The following is a 23,136-nucleotide window of genomic DNA, read 5'->3' as shown; positions in this document are numbered from 1 at the left end:
TGCTGGTACCAAAAATAGGATGATCTGTGCTATTCAATGGACGTTTTTCCAGATATGCAATCCTGTATATAACCTCAGAAAATAGAAAGCGATGTGTATGATATAGTGTGTACATACATATACAAATAATCTGTAGATCAGATATCCATCGATCAGTGCCATGATATGATTAATGTGAGTCTCAGTTTGATTAAAATTAGTCAATTTGTATTATAACTCATGGTCAACTTATTTGTCGGTAGATGATCATTTCATTGGATGAGCGAGGGGTTTCTATGCATCAGATACTTTATACAAGCTCAATCTCTGTTCCATCTTTCATGTTGATACATATGACACAAATACACAGAACATATGTGACAGAATAAGCAACATTTTCCAAAATACCAGATTCCAAGAAAGGGACAGCTTTGTGCACAGGGTGATAGTAACTTAATTACCATCAGTTTTAAAAAGAATGACCTCAAAAGCACATCAGATTTACATAAAATGCTACTAAATCAAGGAGAAATACTTCCACCTTCTAGAGGTGATGATCCCATGCTAAAATGAATGAACATAGTCTGGGTCACATGGGAGGGATGAATAAATGATTTGCAACTTTTACAATAAAGACAAAGTCTAAAACAAAATACTGCAAATGCGTCATTATACAGGGTATACAATTGGGAAACCGGCTGCCTTAATACCGACAGCCAGCTTCCCGACTGTCATATCCCGGTGAGGGTGAAATGCCGGGCATCTATATCTAGACGCCTGTCATTTCCCCGACGTCAGGAGACAGGCGCCCGGCATCCCAACCGAAGGGATGCCGGGCGCCGTGAGTGGACAGCGGGGGGGGGGTTAGGTTTAGGGCACCCGGGGGGGATTTAGGGTTAGGCTAGGGGGAGGGAGGGTTAGGGTTAGGCACCCCTGGGGGGGACATAGGGTTGGGCACCCTCCCGGGGGACTTAGGTTTAGGCAGCGGGGAAGGGGGGTTAGGTTTAGGCACTTAGAGGGGGATTAGGGTTAGGCACTTGGGGGGAGGTTAGGGTTAGGCACCCCTAAGGAGGGTTAGGGGGTTAGGTTAGGTTAGTTTTATACTTACCTTAGCGACGATCAGGATTTCCAGCGCTGTCGGGCTTCCGCTGCCGGGAATTCTGCTTTTGTCGGGCAGGCGCCGATTCCTAATACAGCATGTTTTTGTCTTTTTGTGACATAAAATGCACCTCAGATATCTGAACCCACTCAAATTTTGCAGATCCGAGTTGGATCCAAGCCAGCTCGGGTTTTCCCGCCTGACTCGGATCTCAAAGCGAGGCAAAACGTCATCATCTCGCTGTCGGATTCTCGCGGGTTTTGGATTGTATCAAAGGTTCCGCGTTTGCCGCCATTTTCATTCCGGCTATGGAGAGTGAATAGGAAGCAAGGTAGGGGCTGTGCTCTTGTTGTCCATAGCGGCTGTGCTGTTGCTGACTTGCTGTGCATAGGGGCTGGCTGCTGTGGTCACTTGTCATAGGGGCTAGTTGTTGACCATAGGGGCTGGCTGGCTGTTGTCCAGGGCTGTGCTGTGCTGTTGTCCATAAAGGCTGTTGTCCACTCTATACTCTATAGGAGCTGTGCTGCAGATAGAAGAGGGGGGCTTCAGTGGCTCCTGTGTCACTGCAGTCCATAAAAGGGTGCTGCTGTGTTGTCCAGGGGGTGCTCTGTCCATCAGGGGTGCTCTCTCCCCTAGTGTAAAAAAAACAAACAAAAATGAATCAAAGTGGGTTTTTTTTCTGTGTGTGTGCGCGTTAACCGCGCTTAACAACGTAGCTGTGCAGGGGTGCTGCCTGTGTTGTTTATCAAGGGGCTACTTCCTCGTTCAGGGGTGCTGTCCATCAGGGGTGCTCTCCTCCCCAGTGTAAAAAAAAAATTAATCAAAGTTTTTTTTTTCTGTGTGTATGTGCGCGTTAGCCACACTTATCAACAATGTAGCTGTAGCTGTAGCCCCAGTGTAATAAAGACCCCCAAAAAATGAATCAGAGTGTTTTTTCTGTGTGCGCGTTAGCTGCACTTATCAACAACGTAGCTGCACAGAGGTGCTGCCTGTGTCATTTATCAAAGGGCTGCTGCCTCGTTCAGGGGCCCCCCAGTGTAAACCCCCCCCCCCAATTTTTTTTATCAAAAGTGTTTTTTTCTGTGTGCGCGTTAGCACTTATCAACAACGTAGCTGCACAGGGGTGCTGCCTGTTTAATTTATCAAAGGGCTGCTGCCTTGTTCAGGGGTGCTCTCCCCCCCAGTGTAAAAACAAAACAAAAAAATGTATCAAACTGTTTTTTTTCTGTGTGTGCGTTAGCCGCACTTTTCAACAACGTATCTGTACAGGGGTGCTGCCTGTGTTGTTTATGAAGGGGCTGCTGCCTCGTTCAGGGGTGTTCATCCCCTCAGTGTAAAAAAACAAAAATGAATCAAAGTGTTTTATTTCTGTGTGTGTGCATATTAGCTGCACTTATCAACAATGCAGCTGCACAGGGGTGCTGCCTGTGTCATTTATCAAGGGGCTGCTGCCTCATTCAGGGGTGATCTCCCCCCCAGTGTAAACCCCCCCAAAATGTATCAAAGTTTTTTTTCTGTGTGCGCGTTAGCACACTTATCAACAATATAGCTGCACAGGGGTGCTGCCTGTTTAATTTATCAAGGGGCTGCTGCCACGTTCAGGGGTGCTCTCCTCCCCAGTGTAAAAACAAAACAAAAAAATGAGTCAAAGCATTTTATTTTCTGTGTGCACGTTAGCCGCACTTATCAACAACGTAGCTGCACAGGGGTGCTGCCTGTTTAATTTATCAAGGGGCTGCTGCCTCGTTCAGGGCTGCTCTCCTCCCCAGTGTAAAAACAAAACAAAAAAATGTATCAAAGTGTTTTTTTTTCTGTGTGTGCGTTAGCCGCACTTTTCAACAACGCATCTGCACAGGGGTGCTGCCTGTGTTGTTTATGAAGGGGCTGCTGCCTCGTTCAGGGGTGCTCATCCCCTCAGTGTAAAAAAACAAAAATAAATCAAAGTGTTTTTATTTCTGTGTGCGCATGTTAGCTGCACTTATCAACAACGTATCTGCACAGGGGTGCTGCCTGTGTTGTTTATCAAGAGGCTGCTGCCTCGTTCAGGGGTGCTCTCCCCCCAGTGTAAAAAAAAAAATTAATCAAAGTGGGTTTTTTTCTGTGTGCACGTTAGCCGCACTTATCAACAATGTAGATGCACAGGGGTGCTGCCTATGTCGTTTACCAAGGGGCAGCTACCTCGTTCAGGGGTCCTTTCCCCCCAATGTAAAAAAAAATAATCAAAGTGTTCTTTTTCTGTGTGTGCGTTAGCCGCACTTATCAACAACGTAGCTGCACAGGGGTGCTGCCTGTGTCGTTTATCAAGGGGCTGCTGCCTTGTTCATGGGTGCTCTCCCCCCAGTGTAAAAAAACAAAACAAAACAAATTAATCAAGGTGATTTTTTTCTGTGTATGTGTGCGCGTAAGCAGCACTTATCAACACCGTAGCTGCACAGGGGTGCTGCCTGTGTTGTTTATCAAGGGGCTGCTGTGTCGTTCAGGGGTGCTTTCCCCCCAATGTAAAAAAAATAATCAAAGTGTTCTTTTTCTGTGTGCGCGTTTGCCGCACTTATCAACAACGTAGCTGCACAGGGGTGCTGCCTGTGTCGTTTATCAAGGGGCTGCTGCCTTGTTCAGGGGTGCTCTCCCCCCAGTGTAAAAAACACTGTGTGTGTGTGTGTGCGCATTAGCCGCACTTATCAACAATGTAGCTGCCCAGGGGTGCTGCCTGTGGCTGCACCAATTATCAAGTATCAACTATTCTTACTTCAGCCAGTGGCTGCGCAAACTATCAATTCTTACTTCAGCCAGTGGCTGCACCAATTATCAAATGTCAACTATTCGTTCTTCAGCCAGTGGCTGCACCAATTATCAAGTGTCAACTATTCTTACTTCAGCCAGTAGCTGCGCCAACTATCAACTATCAATTCTTACTTCTGCCAGTGGCTGCACCAATTATCAAGTGGCAACTAGTCTATGTGCAGCCAGTGGCTGCACCAACTATCAATTCTTACTTCAGCATGTGGCTGCACCAATTATCAACTATCAATTCCTCCTTCAGTCAGTGACATTATCAACTATCAATTATTTAATCCTCAAGGGGTACCACAACCATCATCTTTGCACAGTCCTCAACTCTATTTATCACTCAGTTTTGATTCTGCCTAGAATCGTGACAGCCAGCTAGCTGTATGCAACTGTTTGGCCCTTAACTAGATGAAAAAAATCAATATTGTGAGCTGTGAGGTGGTCAAAATTAACTGGAAATGAGTGGAAATAAATGTTATTGCGGTTAATAATACTGTAGGAACAAAAACAGGCCCAAATTATGTGATTTTAGCTCTTTTTATGATTTAAAAAAAACAAAAAACCTGATCGAGAACCAAAATAAAAAAACGTAACACGGATGGTGGTTTTGGCAAAACCAATTCAGATCCAAAACCAGAGGAGATACAGATCCAGAAACCAAAACACAGGGGTCAGCGCACATCTCTACTTATGGGCACTGGCCCATAAGCGGCAGCTCAGTCCTAAAAGTTATCATTAGGACCTAATAGTTAAATATAAAATTCAATGGCTGATTTACCCTGTCAGCCACAGATAATGTACCGGGAGCTCTTACTTTACCTGTGGGGGAGAGGTGGTGGTTTTGGCTCAGGACCGAGCAGTCTGGGGACGGAAGTAGGGACCGTCATACCCTGGGCGGCTAAGGCTGTGATTGGAGCGGGTGCCTCTGGAGCCACTGACGCTGCTGTTACGAGTGTGGCTGCAGTGGTTGCAGCAGCTACAGCTGATGTCATCGGCCCCGCTGTGAGAAGTGAAGCCCTGCACCCAGCTGCACATGGAGGGCTTGGAGCGCAGCAGGGGCGTGCTGTGGCTGGGGGCCTGAGAGCTATGGTGAGGACCGACTAGGCCAGCTGGGTCATGCTGGAGACTGGACTATGGTTGATCCCCTGGAGACTGCTGCCATGGGTGGTGTGGAGGGGAAAGGACATGATTACTGGACGTAGCTGTGGACAGGGAGGAAAGGGCCAGTAGTGGAAATGCCGTTGGGAACATGGCCTGACAAGTGGTTGCCGTTGAAAACGGCACCCGCGGAGGGATAGGCGGCAAAAGCGGGGAAAGAGAGCTGGCGTGGGGGTGAGACTAAGACTGTGTCCTGTGAACCCTCCATTGCCAAGCTTGTTCCTGGCCAATGTGCAGTCGCTTCTGAGTAAACTGGATGCCATACAGGTGGAGTTGGCGAATAAACATCATCTTAGGTACTGCTCTATTTTTGTATTTACACAGTACTGGCTGAATAGTGCTGTTCCAGAAGCTGCAGTTGACAATATAACTTTATTTAGGGCAGATAGGTTTCCAAACTCAGGCAACCGTAGAGTCGACGGCCTTTGTATTTATGTAAATAATATGTGGTGCTCTGCTGTTGTTATTGAGTCATTCTCCTCGGGGGTTGTGAAATACTTGCTGATCAAGTGCAGACCTTTTTATTTGCCTAGAAAATTTACGGCAGATAATAATGGCTGTCTATATTCCCCTGCAGCCAAATGGGGGTTGTCCTCTGGATTTATTATATGATGCCCTGGCTAAGTTACAATCTGCCTGTGGAAGGAGCATTTGTTGTGGCTAGAGATTTTTAAATGGGTGGATTTGAAATTGGTCCTGCTGAAATTTTATAAAAATATAATGGTTCCTACTCGAGGAGGAAACGTTTTGGATCAGGTGTATACAAGCTTTTAAATCAGGGTACGAGACTGTTGTATGTGCCCATGTAGGGAAAATCAGACCATGTCTCTTTTTTTATAATTTCTACTTATGTACCCATTGTTAGGCATATTAAACTTACTAGAAAAAGAGTTCAGGTTTGGCCAACAAATGCTATGGAGTGTCTCCAAGATACATTGGAATTTACTAACTGGGACCTATTTATTGATGAATCTGCGGTAAATGGGACCATAGATGTAGACTTGCTTTCTTCTATGGTCCTAGGTTACATTAATTGTTGTGTAGAAAGCATTATGGTGAGGAGAAGTTTCAAGGTATTTGCAAACGAGAAACCCTGGTTAAATGGAGAAGTTTGTTCTCGACTTCACGGGATAGGGCCTTTAGATCTGGTGACAAGGATGGGTATTGAGTTGCTAGGGATGATTTAAGGAGAGGTATTAGGCGGGCCAAGGCAGACTATTCAGCAAAAATGGAGTAGAAATGTAGTCAATGTATGCATTAAGGTTATAAGGTAAAACCGGCTGATGCTAGGAATGTAGATAGTTCTTTGGTAGAAGATCTAAATGTGTTCTACTCCAGGTTTAACAATGATAGTAAGATAAATGTTTTGGCACTGGAGCACAGACTGGGTGAGGTTCCCTTGGTGCTCGACGAACCAGCTGTTGGACAATGTCTGCGTTCTGTGGACCCTGGCAAGGCGGCAGGTTGGGATGGCATTCAAGGCAAAGTTTTAAGGGAGTGCAGTGACCAGTTAACTGGTATTTTTACATTAATTTTTAATGTATCCATGGCATATTGTGTGGTTCCTACATGTTTTAAGTCCACTACTATAGTTCCCATTCCTAAGAGTGGAATACCGAAATGTTTAAATGACTATCGGCCAAATCGCTCAATGGAGGATGCTGTCCTGACTATTTTGCATCAGGTACATTCACATCTAGAAGTTAGGAATACCTATGTAAGAATTTTATTTTTTTATTTTAGGTCGGCCTTTGATGCTATTATACCCAGTTCGCTGATTGCTGAATTATTTTGTTTTACTTGTGGGTGGCTGTTACATTTTTTATCTGTCAGGCACCAGGTGGTTAAGCGGGGGCAAAATATTTCAAAGGAGATACAAAATGTAGGGCTATCGCAGGGATGTGTTCTCAGTCCAGCGTTGTATTTTCTATTCACCCACGATTGCAAGTCAACCTCAAAGTCTGTCAAGATTGTTAACTTTGCGGATAATACCGCCTTTGTTGGCTTAATAAACAACGGGGATGAAAGCGCTTACAGGAGTGAGGTTGTTAGATTGCTCAAGTGAAGTAAGGAGAATTGCTTAAATTTGAACAAATCTAAAACCAAGGAGATAGTTATTGACTTTAGGAGACGGAATGTTACGCCTAAGGTACCAGTTTGTGTAGAAGGATTGACCATTGAGCAAGTGGAGTCCTTTACATTTCTGGGGATTTTTATTTCTGATAATCTAACTATGGGGCCTATTCATCATAACTAAAATTTCTCTGGAGGTAATTAGGTTTAGAACTCGCATGGAGTTCTACCTAATTACCGGAGGAATTCATCATTCCTCCTCCCTATAACTATTTCGAAAAGCTGTCATTTTTGCAATGACAGCTTTTCCGGAAATAGACAGTTTTCCCTCTCTACTCTAAGTTACCGCAGCTGGAATCCGTGCTGCGCATGCGCTGTTACATCAGTAAAACCAGCGCATGCGCAGCACTGCCTACATAGGTAAGTGTCACCTGCTATACGCCACCTCACAGTGGCGGATAGTAACTCCATCAAATTCCGAAAAATACATCATTTTCGGAATTTGATAAATAGCATAATTTCCATATCCCCATACTAATGTACTAATGTATGGGGAGTGTGGAAATTAACGGTAATTAAGGAAAATGTCCTTAAAAACATTATTTTAGTGTTGATGTATAGGCCCTTTGGTCTCTAAACTCTGCATTCTTGGTTAAGAAGGTGCAACAACACTTTCTTTTCTTAAGACTCTTATCGACTTGTGTGTGTGGAGGGACCTTGTTGAATATTTATGGCAGCATCGTGGAGAGTGTCCTGACCTACGGGACTGCCGTGTGGTTTGGGAACTGTACTGCTGTAGAATGTAAGGCTCTGGATTGGGTGGTTAGGACGGCTGGTGTTGTGCTACCATGCACCCAGGAGATCTATATAAAGAGAGTCCTGAAGAAATCAAAATCAATCTTGGAAGATTCCAGCCATCCAATCTTTGAGAGGTTACCATTTTAGAGCTTTGCAATCACGCATAAAACGGTTGCACAACAGTTTTTTTTCCCTAGTACTGTGCTTATGCTAAATGGTTGTAATGATCTTGATTGATTTATATTGTGAATGTTTTATATTTTTAAATTTTTTATGTAATTGTCGCTTGTCTTATTATATGGTAATGTGCTATATGGTTTTTTGTTGACATCGCTTGTGCTGTTAATGACAATAAAGTATTCTATTCTATTCTATTCTATACCATTGCCAATGAAAGTGCTTGGTTTCACTTTGCAATTAATAAGAGGGAGATGTATCAATCAGTGAAAAGATTGGAGAAATGGACCATTGCACAAGTTGCCTATAGTAACCAAGAAGCTTCTACCTATCAATTTATAAAATGTACTTGATAAAGTCTACCTCGAGGCTGATTGGTTGCTATGGGCAACTTATCCACTGGTCCACTTACCCACTATTTACACTACTTGATACATCTCTCCCACTCATGGATTTACAGCCAGCGATAAAAGGGGTATCTGTGGATGTGTCCACATCTAATTATGTTACAATGATGCCTATTGTACTCAGCATATTCCTGCTTAAATGCAATCTTAATTTGGGAAATGTTTCCTTTAGGAAGTTCCTGGGGACTTAAAATTCCCATGAAATGGTTTTGACCATGCCATACCAATATACATGATAATAATATGAGTCGTCTTACTAGATATGCCCAGAGGAACAAAGACATTGTAGACATGGTCCTTTCATCACTGTTCCTTATGGTATCTTTTACCATCTATCAGAAACATCTGCTTTAGCTTTAGTATAAAAATAAATACAAATTCATTTTTGGGGGGATTTTGCTGTTTTCAAAAATAATTTCTAAATTGACATTTACCTCTGAATTTATTAAAAAAAAGAATGTCTATAATTTAGAACTCAAATTTCCAAACAGATTATAAAAAAGTTACGAATTGTTGCCTAGCACAGGCTGCCATATTGCAGAAAAATATAATACCTCTTGCTAAGATTGCTTTGACATATTTTCTCAATTTTGTGGCTTAAAGTTACATAAGCAGTATTTATTTACGCTGTAAGTTTACAAAATCTATAACATGACTGTTTGTTTTGTTTTTTTTGGGTGGTTGTCAGTTATATCATTTTTAATAGAATTATTATATAAGGCACACGATATGCATTACATATGATATCCCTTAAAAGTTGTTTATTCGAAAAAGGAGTACTTTGAAGGCTAGTATACATATTATTCGACACATTGTTTCAAAAGATCTATGAACCCCATTCACTGCTACAGTAGCCTAGAGCAGAAACAAGGTAATTAAAATGGCCACATTATATCTCTGCACATTCTTCGCATTAAAGACGGGCGCTGCATCTCTGTTTTTGTTCTTGTATGAGAGAGATGGACCTCTCCGGCCTTTGATGTATCAGACTTTGCTTCTCATGTCAAGGATACCACTTGCAGTGAACAAAATTAGTGTTGCTGCAATCTGCAGTAGATTACTTGTAATGTCCGCCCAAAGGGCTAAATTTATTGACTTGGAAATAATAACAATTCAAATAACATATTTATGGCTTGTTTAGAGATATGCACTGGGAGATGAATTTTCATTAAACACTCTTTATGTAATGGCATTATAGTATATATTTTGCATGTACCGTACAGTAAGGCAGAAGAGATACAGTACAGTGCATTATAACATTTTGAAGCACAGCACTAATATTGTAGAAGTCCATATTGTGACTACATCAATGATCCTTATTTATATATTTTTTTCTGCAATATTTATATATGTGTAATTAATAGCCGAATAAGCCCCCAGTCCGGCAATATAATATGTTCTGATACAATAACTGTAATACGTTCAAATGTGTCCTTTATCACTTTTTTCATTTGTTGAGAAAATAAAACTAATTTACCAGCACCCTGTTGTATCATGAGATCATATTAGTAGATATTCTATTTAGGATCAACAAACATGTACAAAAAGTAAACAACAAAGGACATTGATGTAATACACTGGGCCTGATTCAGACCCGGTCGCAAGCGCTGAGCGCTCGCAACCGGGTCGATGGTGGCCCACAGCGCATGCGCACGACGGAGCCGGCTCCGTCGTGCGCAATGCGCGAGACCCATCTAGCGACGGGCAATCCGTCACTCCGGGTCTCGCACCAAAGGGGGCGAGCTGTCGATGTTGAGTGACAGCTCGCCCCCTTTGGTGGGCGGGCCGGGGGGGGTGGCTGCCCAAAAGGAGGCGTTCCCATGGGAACGCCTGCCGTTTGGGGGCGGCCCCACGGACATCACGAGTGATGTCAGTGGAGAGCTTCCGGCACTGTTAGAGCCGAAAGCTCTCTGGGGCTTGCGATGAATGAGACCCTACCACAAGGGTCTCGTCGCAAGCCCGATGGTTGCGATGGTCTTGACCATCGCGACCATCATCATGGCCGCTCGCTATAGCTGCGGGTGGTCACCCACAGCTATGCGAGCGGCCAAGAGGCCGCTCCAAAAAAAAAAATGCCCGGCCCTGATTCAGAGCGAGCGCTCTGTCAGAGTGAGCGGCTCTGAATCAGGCCCACTGTTCTGAAATCTTACGTTTATTTTCTTTTCACCATTACTTCAAATACAATAGTTTTACAGTATATAAAAGATGACAGCTAAAATAAAACTTGAAATACACCAAAGCCCCTACTTAATATTCATATGTGTATTACCATTCGGATTTCGATTGCACCAGATACCTGTCGTGCAACAGTGGAGGATATTGAATTCCATTGCAGACTTCCTCCATTTCAAATGTATACTCTAGACCTTCAGTGCTGCCCGTTCTCTCTCTAAACAGTCTTATGTCAAGACCATCATCTCCTCCCAGTCATCCAACCCCCATCCTCTCTCCACCACTTTCAACTCCCTTCTCTAACACCCCTTCCTTGCCTCCCCTCCCAGTGGCGTAACTTCAACCCAGGTGCCCGAGGAAAGATAAATGTTGGTGCCCCCCCCAATTAAAATGTACCACCCCCCAGCATCTATGCCAGCCCCAACTGCCGCCGCCCCCCTATGGAATTCCTTTTATACAATGCCCCCAGTAGAAGTTCCCCTAAGCAGTGTGCACCTATGCAGTGCCTCCAGTAGTGGCCCCCCTATGCTGTACCCTCAGTAGTAAGGCCCCTGTAGTGCCCCCAATAGTATGGCCCCTGTAGTGCCCCCATATGATGCCCCCAGTTGTAATGCTGCTGTAGTGCCCCCATATGCTGCCCCAGTAGTAAGGCCCCTGTAATGCCGCCTGCAGTGCCCCATATGATGCCCCCTGTAGTGCCCTCAATAGTAAGCCCCCTGTAATGTCTCCATTAGTAAGCCCTCTGTAATGCCCCCAGTAGTAAGCCCCCTGTAATGCCCCATGTAGTGCCCCCATATGATGCCCCCTGTGGTGCCCCCAGTAGTAAGCCCCCTGTAATGCCCCCTGTAGTGCCCCATATGATGCCCCCTGTAGTGCCCCCAGTAGTAAACCCCCTGTAATAAGCAGCAGCCCCCTGTAGTGCCCCCCCCCTGCGCGCACGCAAACACATACCAATAAAAAAAACTTACCTTAAACCCGGCTCCAGTGTCATGACGTCACTCCCATAGAGCTCAGGAGTGAACTCCGTCCTCCGGCTACTGCCGGGGGGAGAGAGGGAGCCGTGCGCCTGCTGGTAAAACACTCAGCGGGCACCCGGCAAATGGAGGGTGCAGCGGGTGTAACCGTAGTTACGCCCACTATGCCAGTATCGGCTGGCACCAATTAACTTGTGTGCCCTGATATGTAGGTGTGACCTAATTTACATAGACCATGCCCCCTATATGATGTTATTTGGGGGAGTGCCCGTATGGCACATCTCCCGGTACGTCATGCTGGGGGAGAGCCTAGTACTCCATCAATAGCTGGGCTGCCCCCAGCCCTCTCCCTGCACTGCATCCATTCATCTGCATCGGCACCGCAGGTCTCTGCTTGGCAAAGCAGAGCTTCAGCGGTGCATGTCCTTAACCTCCCAACTGCCTGCTGGACACTTCAGCCTGTGAGTGGAACAGCGGGATAGTGCCCGAAAAACGGGACTGTTCCGTTGAAATCGGGATGGTCGGGAGGACTGTGCTCTCTATGGGGTGGCGTCCTTGTTCTACGGCACTGGTCCAATGTCACAAGAGCCGGCCCTGCTGAATTTGTTTTGAAGATCAGATTCTGAAGTAGTGAGTATTAAACATGGGTGCAGGGTGTGCAGTGTGGGCCCCCCTGAACTGACTTGAAGACAAGTAAAATATCCTGATACTAGAAACAATGGGTTAAATTGTTTGAACCATTTACATGCCTCGTGTTATCATCATCCTTTTTTATTTATAGGACGCCATAGATTCCGTAGCACCGGACAGTCTTACATATAAGTTATATACGTGAATGCAATAGACAAAATAACATGAATACAATAAACGTGACAACAGGTACATGAGTACAGTTAGGCAAAATAACACATTTATATAAAACAAAAATCTCTCAACTGCTGATTAATTTCAGTGTGATAGATAACTCGGCATTAGATAACTCTGATATTTTGCTATCTGGAGCCTATGCCATAGGAGGCACCCACGTATTGAACAGTTTCCATCATTTGATTGATCCATGGTGTATTCTAGTAGAGAGAACACTTTCCAAGCTAGTGTGATATGATAATGCACTCTCTAGAATTGACTACTGCAGAAACTCACTTTCCTAGTGTCATCAAACTGGCGTCCCCGCTATTTTGATTTCAGATGATGCCCCTATTTCCTTTACTGTGAGAATCCAACTTATGAATAGGAACCGCTTTTAGCATTTTCCCTCCTACCTCTCACATACTGAAGATTTTAAGACTTATGAAGTGTAATTGACACAAATATGCTGATGATAACATCATACTTACCTACTCTCCCGGAAGATGCGGGTGGCTCCAGAATTTTTAGGGTAGCCCCTTGCACCCCTGGAAGAGTGTTCGGATTTCCCACATCCCATCCCACCCATATGTCGGCCCATCGCTCGTGTGGCCGTCCGTTGCATCGCTGGGTACATACAACGTCAAATGTGTATCCAGCTTAATTCTTGCTGTGCATATGCAACACAAACAGATCCAGGAAAGTTTTTGGACTGAGTAAGCCCAGAGCAGTGTGGGTTTTAATAAAAATAGATTTTAAAGATTTGGAAATAAAGCTGGGAAGTTGTTCAGACACAATATTTATTAACGCCGCAAACAATACGTAATTCGGATTACTTACTCTTCTGGGTGACAGCTACTCCTCCCAAATCTAACACTGAGGCTCAATTATAGATAAAATTCAACAGTTTAGACTGGTATTTGGATTTAGTATCAATGTTGATAAATCTGCAGCCCTTTTTCCTAGTAGAGGCACTCAGCCGTCCTGGGGTAGACCCCTGGGTTTTCAATGTACTAAACATAATATAAAATATTTAGGCCTATACTTGCCAGAAATTCTTTTGACTTGTATGACATCAGAGTCCTTAATATTATCATGTAGTAGAGGATCTTAAAAATTGACAGCACCTTTCTCCTTTCTTTTTTAGGAAGGGAAACTTATTTCAGATGATTACTTCCCAAAAATTCTACATGTACAGACACTTCCAGTAATCTTCTCTTACTTGGAACTCATGACCATCAATAGGAGATTCAGAAACTTTATTTGGAATCATAAAAAAACTAAAAATTAGTTTTGTTATATTACATAAAGCTAAATTGGAAGGTGGTATTAACTCTTCTGACATTGAAATTCACAATCAGGCTGCCATTTGCAGGTATTTTAAAGAATGGATCCATAAACAAGGTGTTTTTGCTAATACTTCTTTGGAACAGCAATTCTTGCCCAACATGGACCTTTCTTGTTTTTTATGTCCTCATAAACAGAAAATTCACAATGATATATCTAATAACTTATATTACATAATTTTTGTTGGAAATGGAATTTAAATAGTCATCATTGGCTATTTCTCCCTCTGCTTGGTAGCGACGCGTTTCAGGAGGGCCAGAGTTTCATTCAAAGTTATTAGGCCCTTTGTGGATGTGGTTACTATGAAGCCAATCGTTAGCTCCGTGGCTTGTTCTAAATTATGATTTTCTACATACACACACTATGGCCTTTTTTCAAGTGCAGCATTATGTTCATAGGGTGTTGACTCCCTTGTTACCTTTTAATGTTAATAATAAATTGGTCTTAGGGCCTGATTCACTACGGGTAACTATTCTGCTTTTATGCACGCAACACAGATGCTAATATCATTGGGGATATGTATATGTTTCCATTCGCATTGTGATCGCATCCTAACATTAGGACGCCCACTTCCCTTACACTTTCCCGATTGCATTCCCCATACGCATGCGCAGTACACAACAATCGGTGATTACGTGCATATAAGCAACTGCGTTCCTTGCTGAATCAGCCCCATAGTCCTTGCCCATTCCCAGGTTCTTCCTAATGCAATTTAAGACAGGCTATGGCATCGTTGTTATTATTTGTATGGCATTAAAATTGGTATGACCCGATCGGTGCTGTAGTTCTCTGAATTACACACTGATGATATTGTGCCTTACTTTATACGAATAAGATCCTGTCAGCTAGCATATACTGTATAGAGAGATTGTTTTGTATAGGGGGTTAACTCTCTCTGTCTAGGATTTCTTTGATTGATCTGCAATCCACACCTTGCTGCCCCAAATGATGCTTCTTTACATCACTAGTTATTGGATTACCCACCAATTAAACAATTTTGGATCTAGGTCAGAACTTATGCGATGAAGCACCTAGTTAGTTTTGTCACATGAATGGGCTATTTTTGGTGCATCTTCGGTACAGAAATTACAGATGTAAGAAACTGTTGTTGCTTTTTTCGGCTGCTGCCAAAACAAATATTTTACAGTACTGGATCTATACCAACTCCCCCCCGTCATTGACTCTTTTTTAAGAAAAGTAATTTTTACTTTTCTGAATGGACTGGCTGAAGGCCTCACTAGAGTTTAGAAACTTGGAGAGAGATAAAGTACCAACCAATCAGCTCCTGTAATTTTTCAAACACATCCTGTAAAGTGATAGTTAAGAGCTGATTTGTTGGTACTTTATATCTCTCCATGGCTTCCTGAATAGACCCCATGTACCAATTAATCAGCTTATAACTGGCATTTTACAGGCTTAGGCCCATATTCAATTAGAAGCGAAAAGCCGAGATCCGCAAAAACGTATCGCCGATTGCGACTTTTCGCCAGGCGGAAACCTATCTCCGTATTCAATTGCAAACACTTTTCCTGTATGCGAAAACGCAATATAATGTAATAGGCAAAAAAGATTAGCCTCTGAATAGGTGGCGAAAAAAAGTGCAAAATCGCTATTTAGAGGTGCAAAGTTGGGGTAACCACTCAGCACCCTTGGGCCAGCCCCCCCAAAGGATAACTGCGGCAAAAAGACCCTAACAAAAATTGAGGAACACCCCAAAAAAGTGCAAAGTGGGGGTACAAATCTAAAAATGGAATTAAATTGGAATTAAATAGGGCGAATTGCGGGTACACGCGCGATAAGTTTCCACGGCTATAATACGCGAAGTAGGCGAAACGTACGGCAGGCAAAACTTTATCGCGTACGCGAATCTAATTGAATAATGCCCTGTGTTTGAAAAATGACAAGAGCTGATTGGTTGGTACTATGGGGTCCATGTACTAAAGCCGCATACACACTTAACGATATCGCTCATGGAGCATATCGTTAAGTGTGTCTCCTACATTGTCGGGCTCAACGACAATGAGCATACACACTGAACGATATCATTCAGTGACGGCACCCTCCCTCATCCCCGTACTTGCAGAACCTGATGATATCGTCAGGTGGCCCTGCAAGTATGGGCGATGAAAAACATTGTTAACGGTCCGCAGGAGCACACATCGTTAACGATGTCTTGCATACACACTGGATGATATTGGCGATGAAAGATATCGTTATCGTTCATATCGTCCAACTTATCATTCAGTGCAGTGATTTTCAACCTTTTTCAACTCGGGGCACACTACAGAAGATTATATAATTGCCGAGGCACACCATCCTTTTTATTTTACCAATTATAATATTTAGTAACAAATATCAACATATATTTACTATGCCACATTGCTCCCCACAGGAAACCACTAGGCCACATTGCTCCCCACAGAAAACACCTATGCCACATTGCTCCCCACAGAAAACCAATATGCCACATTGCTCCCCACAGAAAACACCTATGCCACATTGCTCCCCACAGAAAACACATATGCCACAGTGCTCCCCACAGAAAACACCTATGCCACATTGCTCCCCATAGAAAACACCTATGCCACATTGCTCCCCACAGAAAACCACTATGCCACTTTGCTACCCACAGAAAACCACTATGCCACATTGCTCCCCACAGAAAACACATGTGCCACATTGCTCCCCACAGAAAACACCTATGCCACATTGCTCCCCACAGAAAACAACTATGCCATATTGCTCCCCACAGAAAACACATATGCCACATTGCTCCCCACAGAAAACACATATGTCTCATTGCTCTCTACAGAAAACATATATGCCACATTGCTCCCCACAAAAAAAACATGGCTGGCCCCACAGAAACAAAAAAAACAACAACACATTGCTCCCCACTAAATAATAAAACATCGCTGGCCCCCACAGAAAAATATGATGACCATTGGTCAACCTAAAACTCACACAGTGCAGAGCTGTTAGCAGCGGGCGAGTGTGCGGGCGGGGCGTCCAGGCAGACAGGCAGGCGACCGGTAGAGAGATGGAGCGGGCTGGACAGCTGGCGGAGCGGGCGGGAGGGAGGACCAACGTAGCATGCGTGACTTGTGATGTCACACCGCCATGCCTTTGCAGGTCACGGCCCGGGCGTGCCTGAGCCTCTCAGAGGAGCTCAGCGACAGCCCGGGCCACTGTACTGTAAAATGTGCCCGACGGCTCTGACCGCCGCAGCACACTTCACAACCGCTGGTTTAGTGTGTATGTGGCTTAAACCTTGGAGATTGATAAAGTGGGTGAAAATAAACTACCAACTAATCAGTTCCTAACTGTCAATTTTGAAACACAGCCTGTAAAATGACAGTTAGAAGCTGATTGGTTGGTATTGTATCTCCGTCCAATTACCTCTCTCCAAGGCTTAGTACTTAGACCCCTTTGTTTAAAAAATTACAGTTAGGAGCTGATTGATTGGTACTTTACCTCCATCCACATTATCTCTCTCCAGTGCTTAGTACATAGAACCCCTATATCTCTCTCCTCTTTATCTATCTCCCAGCTCTGATAAATCTCCCCCTTAGACACATGTTGCTCTGTGAATGTACACGTAGAAATGATACAATAAAAAACAGAACCTAACTGTTAATCAGAAGTAGATGGAGAATGCTGCTGGGGTTCACCATCATCACCACATATCTTTTACATCATGCCATCATAATATAATCACCTCCTAATAATGTATCTGGGGATGGGTCCAAGCCTCATTAAGGTGCATCGCAACGGGGCATCTACACATTACTTACTCATCGTATGCTTGTCTTGTGAATTGAATGCAAGTCTCAGGATGTGTTTTTTTTTTTTTAATATATATATGTTTGGTTTGTTGCAGATATTGTTCGCAGTGACATCTCTCTTGACAAACAGAAGGGATGCAAAATAGCTCTGCACCCAGACACCATGCTGGAACTGCAGAGAGAGAAGGCAGCTCAAATGCATCTGGTTTTACTGAAAGAACAATTCTCAAACACCTATAGCAACCTGACACTAACAGGTAAGACTTCAAGATCAATCAGTAGCGACAGGCTTTTTGTGAAATAAGAGTTTCCGCCTCTCGCGCTTTGTTTTTGTAGCCCGGAAGAAGGTCACTTCAATACCACTGCACTTCATTTATAGCCACACTGCAACACAAGGCTTAAGCTGGGTACACACAGGCCCATATATTGGCTGATCAATTGATCGGCCAATATATCTGATGCCCGTCGGCCAGTGTGTACCAACGATATATGTCTGTGAACGACGTTGTTCACAAACATATCGCATTGGCTGTGCTGCACAGCCGATGGACAGATATATCTGCAGACATACCTGTCCATCGGCAAGTGTGTACAGGCGGTCTGCAGACATATCTGTCCATCAGCAAGTGTGTACAGGCGGTCTGCAGACATATCTGTCCATCGGCAAGTGTGTACAGGCGGTCTGCAGATATATCTGTCCATCGGCAAGTGTGTACAGGCGGTCTGCAGACATATCTGTCCATCGGCAAGTGTGTACAGGCGGTCTGCAGACATATCTGTCCATCGGCAAGTGTGTACAGGCGGTCTGCAGACATATCTGTCCATCGGCAAGTGTGTACAGGCGGTCTGCAGACATATCTGTCCATCGGCAAGTGTGTAGCTGCGTGGAGGTTGGCGGATACGCCCCCAACCCGCCCCCCCGACCAGCGGGACCTGCGGCTGCCTGGAAGATGATGGCCGTTCAATGTGTATGAACGACCATCATCTACTAATACAGTATATCTGCAGATCACTCGATTATGCAGATATATCTGTTCTTTGTGTACCCAGCATTAGGGTGGGTAATGCATAACAACAAGAAGAGGCTGCTAAATTAATGTTATGTAGTCTTTCAAAATTGTTTTACTGTTAAAGTCCAGCTAAACCCATCAGTCATTGACGAGTAATATGTGGTTATGGTATTTTATTTTGCCTTAATATGATGGTCCAAATACAAATGTGACAGATAAGCATCAGAGAAATAATTATGTTAATGGACAGTCAGACACGGAGCACAAGATGTACACCTCCTTTTGAAAGCAAATATACAGTACATTATATTCTTAGCGCACGTTTCTTTAAATATCTATGATGTCCCTAACTTTTCCCATGAACACCTAAAATTGCATTGTGTGCCCATTGAATTCTGATCTATGTACAAAATAATAATCTAAGCAACATCCACTTGTCCCTTTCTACCTGCCTGCCTCTATTCCTGTGTCAGCTGTTGCCATTGTTTTAATCATAAGCTAATCATCGAATAGCGTCATTTTGCCATGACGGGGATGAGGCCGTATGACGTGGAGAGACCGGCCCCGCATCCCAAAACTGACAGCTGCGTCTCCTCTTCGGGCTTCTTATGGAGAGGAGTTAATTACAGTCAGAAAGTATGGTTGTAATCATGTTGCTTTGTAGTGTGCACAAGACTGAGATATAATACATGGTTTATTGTGTAAACATAGCCTTTAGAAAGGACTGCTCCCCACATAAGCGAATCATTGCACCTCCAGATTTGTTTGAACATCTCTCCTTGCACATTTTGGCTTTGTGCTGTGCCATGCTTGCTACTGAAGTTATGCTAATGAGACAGCAGCCGGGGCTTGTACAGAGACGCCCACCGGAGCCATCGCAGCTGTCCGCAACTGTGTACACATACGCAGCATCGGACCCAGATCACGCAAACATCAAATCCCTGAGTGAGTCTGTGGTCACTCAGAATGGGCGCCGTAACTGAGACGCCGAAGCCATGTTTCCTGTTTACTGCGTATGCGATCGCAGATGCAGGATGTGACGCGCCCCTGAAACGGTCGCGTCCCGCCTGCATTCTTAGCCGACACTCCCCGCTGCCTCCCCCAAACGCTTCCTGCTGGTCGCTCACAATGCGATTAAACTCTTGCAGCATGTGACTACAGTAATGTACCTTGACACATGCGCAGTGCGACTCCATTTGCGAAAACATCTGTATTGTGTACAATTCTGAATCAGGCCCATAGTTTTGTGCGGGTTTGCCTTCTTCTCTTCACCAACAGTGCACACGACCTTCTGGAAAACAGTCTGGGGGTGAATGTAATAGGATGCGACTTTGGTGCGAAATTGTAAACACCGAAGCTCGCTGCGAGAATGCATAGTAACACGCCAGACGTAATAGGCTGCAATTAATAAGAGACCAATGTTAGTCTGCCGTTACTTCCTGCGTATTTGCACAAGCTACACAGTCACACAGGGGCTTTCTCTGACAGAAACCATTGCATGCATTGGGAGACAGATGTCTTGCGAGTTTGACCTCATTAGCTCTTTATAAGCCTTGTTTGTGCATATTTAATTTTGAGAGCTTTGGGAAGGAGATAGGTGAAGGAGGGACAGAGGAGAGGACTGTACTTAGCTGCTGAGGAGCATTCAAAAAATATGAATGAAATCTATTGTGGGATTTACAATTCTTTTTTTGGAAATAACATTTTCATTTCATTAACCATTAAAGTGTATGCTCAAATGTGCTATTCTTCCATTTGCTAGAAAGCATATAGAACACACCTCATTTTTAAAAATAAGCATAAAAATTGTGGTGGACTTAAAAATGTAACAGCTACATAACATGCATTAAACTGCTACAGCCAAATAACTTACAATAAAAATAACCCATCAAGGACAATTTTAACAATGATTAAGGACAGAGCTTTACATGAAGAATGGTTGTACAGCTATATTTGAAAAAGTATTATAACATTATTAACATTAAAACATGCCATAACAAAGGTTTTATTCTAATGTAATGACTTGTGGGCTGGTTTCTTTTGCTTTTGACTCTATTTAAATAGGCCACTTATGTGAGCTAATAGGACTTAGATGGCAGTTTTCATCAATCTCGCTGCTCTGAGGACAGTCTATTGTTTTGTAAGTTATTCTGGCGAGTTTATGGTGAGTTTACAGCTCACTGCCTATTACTTCTGACGAGTTGTCGGATGTAATAATATACAGGAATTGCACAGACTGCAAAAATATACAGGAATTGCACAGACTGCAGACAAAATAGAGACTGAGCTTTTTTTTATTGTATACTGTTATCATTGTTATTGTTTTACTTGTACTATATTAGTCAAGGCACAGGTATATAGATATCCAAATTGTAATGTTTTTTTTTACATAACATATGCAAATAGTACAGATGTGCGGTATCCAGAGGTGTAGCGTGTAGCCAGGGCGCTCAGAGCACGTGCATGCTATAGCACCCCTCTTCCCCCCAAGTGGTCCACGGAGGAGGCGGGTCCATATGGGGTTAAAGTAAAGGGAAGGAAGAATAAACATATGGGGGAGTATCAAACTGGGGCATGGAGTGCTAGATATATCCCAACCCACTGAAATAATTTCACTTAGAAAATCTAGTTTTGTGTGTACTCAATAAAAATACACCTTACCTATATGGTGGTTTCTCTGCAATTGGAAACCTCTAAAGAAATTGATCCTCCCTGGGCAGACAATCTTCAGTCGGTATCCACTATTCATGCATGTAGGAGATCACACAATCCGGAAGATGCCGGGTTGTGTATAACCAATGTCATAATCATACAACAAAGGTTGAACCAGACCCTTGATTCCTGCCCCATCTTTCCAGCCTCCTTCCCAGTCACTCCATCCTACAGATCCCTGCCACTCCATCCTACAGCCCCCTGTCACTCCAGCCTACAGCCCCCTGTCACTCCATCCTACAGCCCCCTGCCACTTCATCCTACAGTCCCCTGTCACTCCATCCTACAGCCCCCTGCCACTCCATCCTACAGCCCCCTGTCACTCCATCCTACAGCCCTCTGTCACTCCATCCTACAGCCCCTGTCACTCCATCCTACAGCCCCCTGCCACCATCCTACAGCTCCCTGCCACTCCATCCTACAGCTCCCTGCCACTCCATCCTACAGCCCCCTGCCACTCCATCCTACAGCCCTCTGTCACTCCATCCTACAGCCCTGTCACTCCAGACGACAGCCCTGTCGCTCCTTCCTACAGCCCCCTGTCACTCCATCCTACAGCCGCCTACCACTCCATCCTACAGCCCCCTGTCAATCCAGACGACAGCCCTGTCGCTCCTTCCTACAGCCCCCTGTCAGTCCAGCCTACAGCCCCCAGTCACTCCATCCTACAGCCCCCTGCCACTCCATCCTACAACCCCTTGTTACTCCAGCCTACAGCCCCCTGTTACTCCAGCCTACAGCCCCCAGTCACTCCATCCTACAGCCCCCTGCCACTCCATCCTACAGCCCCCTGCCACTCCAGCCTACAGCCCCCTGTCGCTCCAGCCTTCAGCCATCTGTCACTCCAGTCTTCAACCCCATCATTCCAGCCTTCAACCCCCTGTCACTCCTGCCCCCTGACACTCCAGCCTTCAGCCTCCACTCACTCCAGTCCCCTTATATATCAGCCCCCATTATAATTCAGTGTCGCCAACTTCCCCTCCCCACTGATTGTAGCAGGCCAGCACCATCCCCTATAAAACCCCTAAGTCAATGACTGCTTTAAATATATAGACCATCTCTCATTCCCCCTACCAGAAATCCTGCATTTGGCCCTGGGGCTGGAGGTGGAGAACAGGAGTGACACATACAGCCATCTGGGGTCCTGGTTGGCCACAGTGTATAGGTTTAGATATATAGGTACAATAAAGTTATTGTTTGAAAACATTTCCCAGCAGAGAGAGAAAAGATTTTACTTTACTTCCTCTGTGTTTCTAGTGAATGTTTCTATGTTTTTTCTTTTAATGTTTCCTGCCTAACAATACATTTTATACACATCTTGACTGTGGCACCAAGCCCTTTAGAACTATAATCTGTACTTGCATGCAGAGTCGGCTTTGACCAATTGGCCTTGAGAAAGGCCATGGTGAAACGTCCATCCGCTTCTACGTGGCTGCTGTTCAGATTATGAACCTTATCTGTGCATAATAATATTGTTACATTGTGTCCTATGCATTTGATATAATTGTGAAATAGGTGAACACTGACTGCTCAAAGAATAGTTACCTTAAACTTGACCCCAATAATCCTGAAGAGCGAGTAACTTCAGAGCGAGGTGATTAACTGAGGTCATACACAATATACAGAATAAATCCGTTAATCCTGGCGCTGGTATCTAGGAATAATTACTCAAAAATATTGGAAACTATGAAATCAGAACAAATCGAAAAGAACTCTGCAGCAAGTGAACTAAGGGCCTGATTCAGAGCTGAACGCTCTGACCAGAGCGCTCGCTCTGAATCAGGGCCCTCCTACCTGTTTTTGGAGTGTCCT

The 23,136-nt window shown here is 44.2% G+C and overlaps 1 protein-coding gene across 2 annotated transcripts in view; it reads left to right on the top strand.

Moving 5' to 3' along the window:
* HPSE2 (heparanase 2 (inactive)) overlaps positions 1–23,136 on the top strand; it is a 349,622-nt gene that overhangs the window by 19,205 nt on the left and 307,281 nt on the right. For both annotated transcript variants that reach the window (XM_088482773.1, XM_088482772.1), the window contains exon 3: positions 17,698–17,859. In XM_088482773.1, the coding sequence (XP_088338899.1) occupies positions 17,698–17,859 (162 nt within the window). The remainder of the gene's footprint in view (positions 1–17,697; positions 17,860–23,136) is intronic.

The sequence above is a fragment of the Taudactylus pleione genome, unplaced genomic scaffold (assembly GCF_031769625.1).
Source record: "Taudactylus pleione unplaced genomic scaffold, aTauple2 ptg000292l, whole genome shotgun sequence".
Taxonomy (NCBI): Eukaryota; Metazoa; Chordata; class Amphibia; order Anura; family Myobatrachidae; genus Taudactylus; species Taudactylus pleione.
This window is presented reverse-complemented; position numbering and strand designations above follow the sequence as displayed.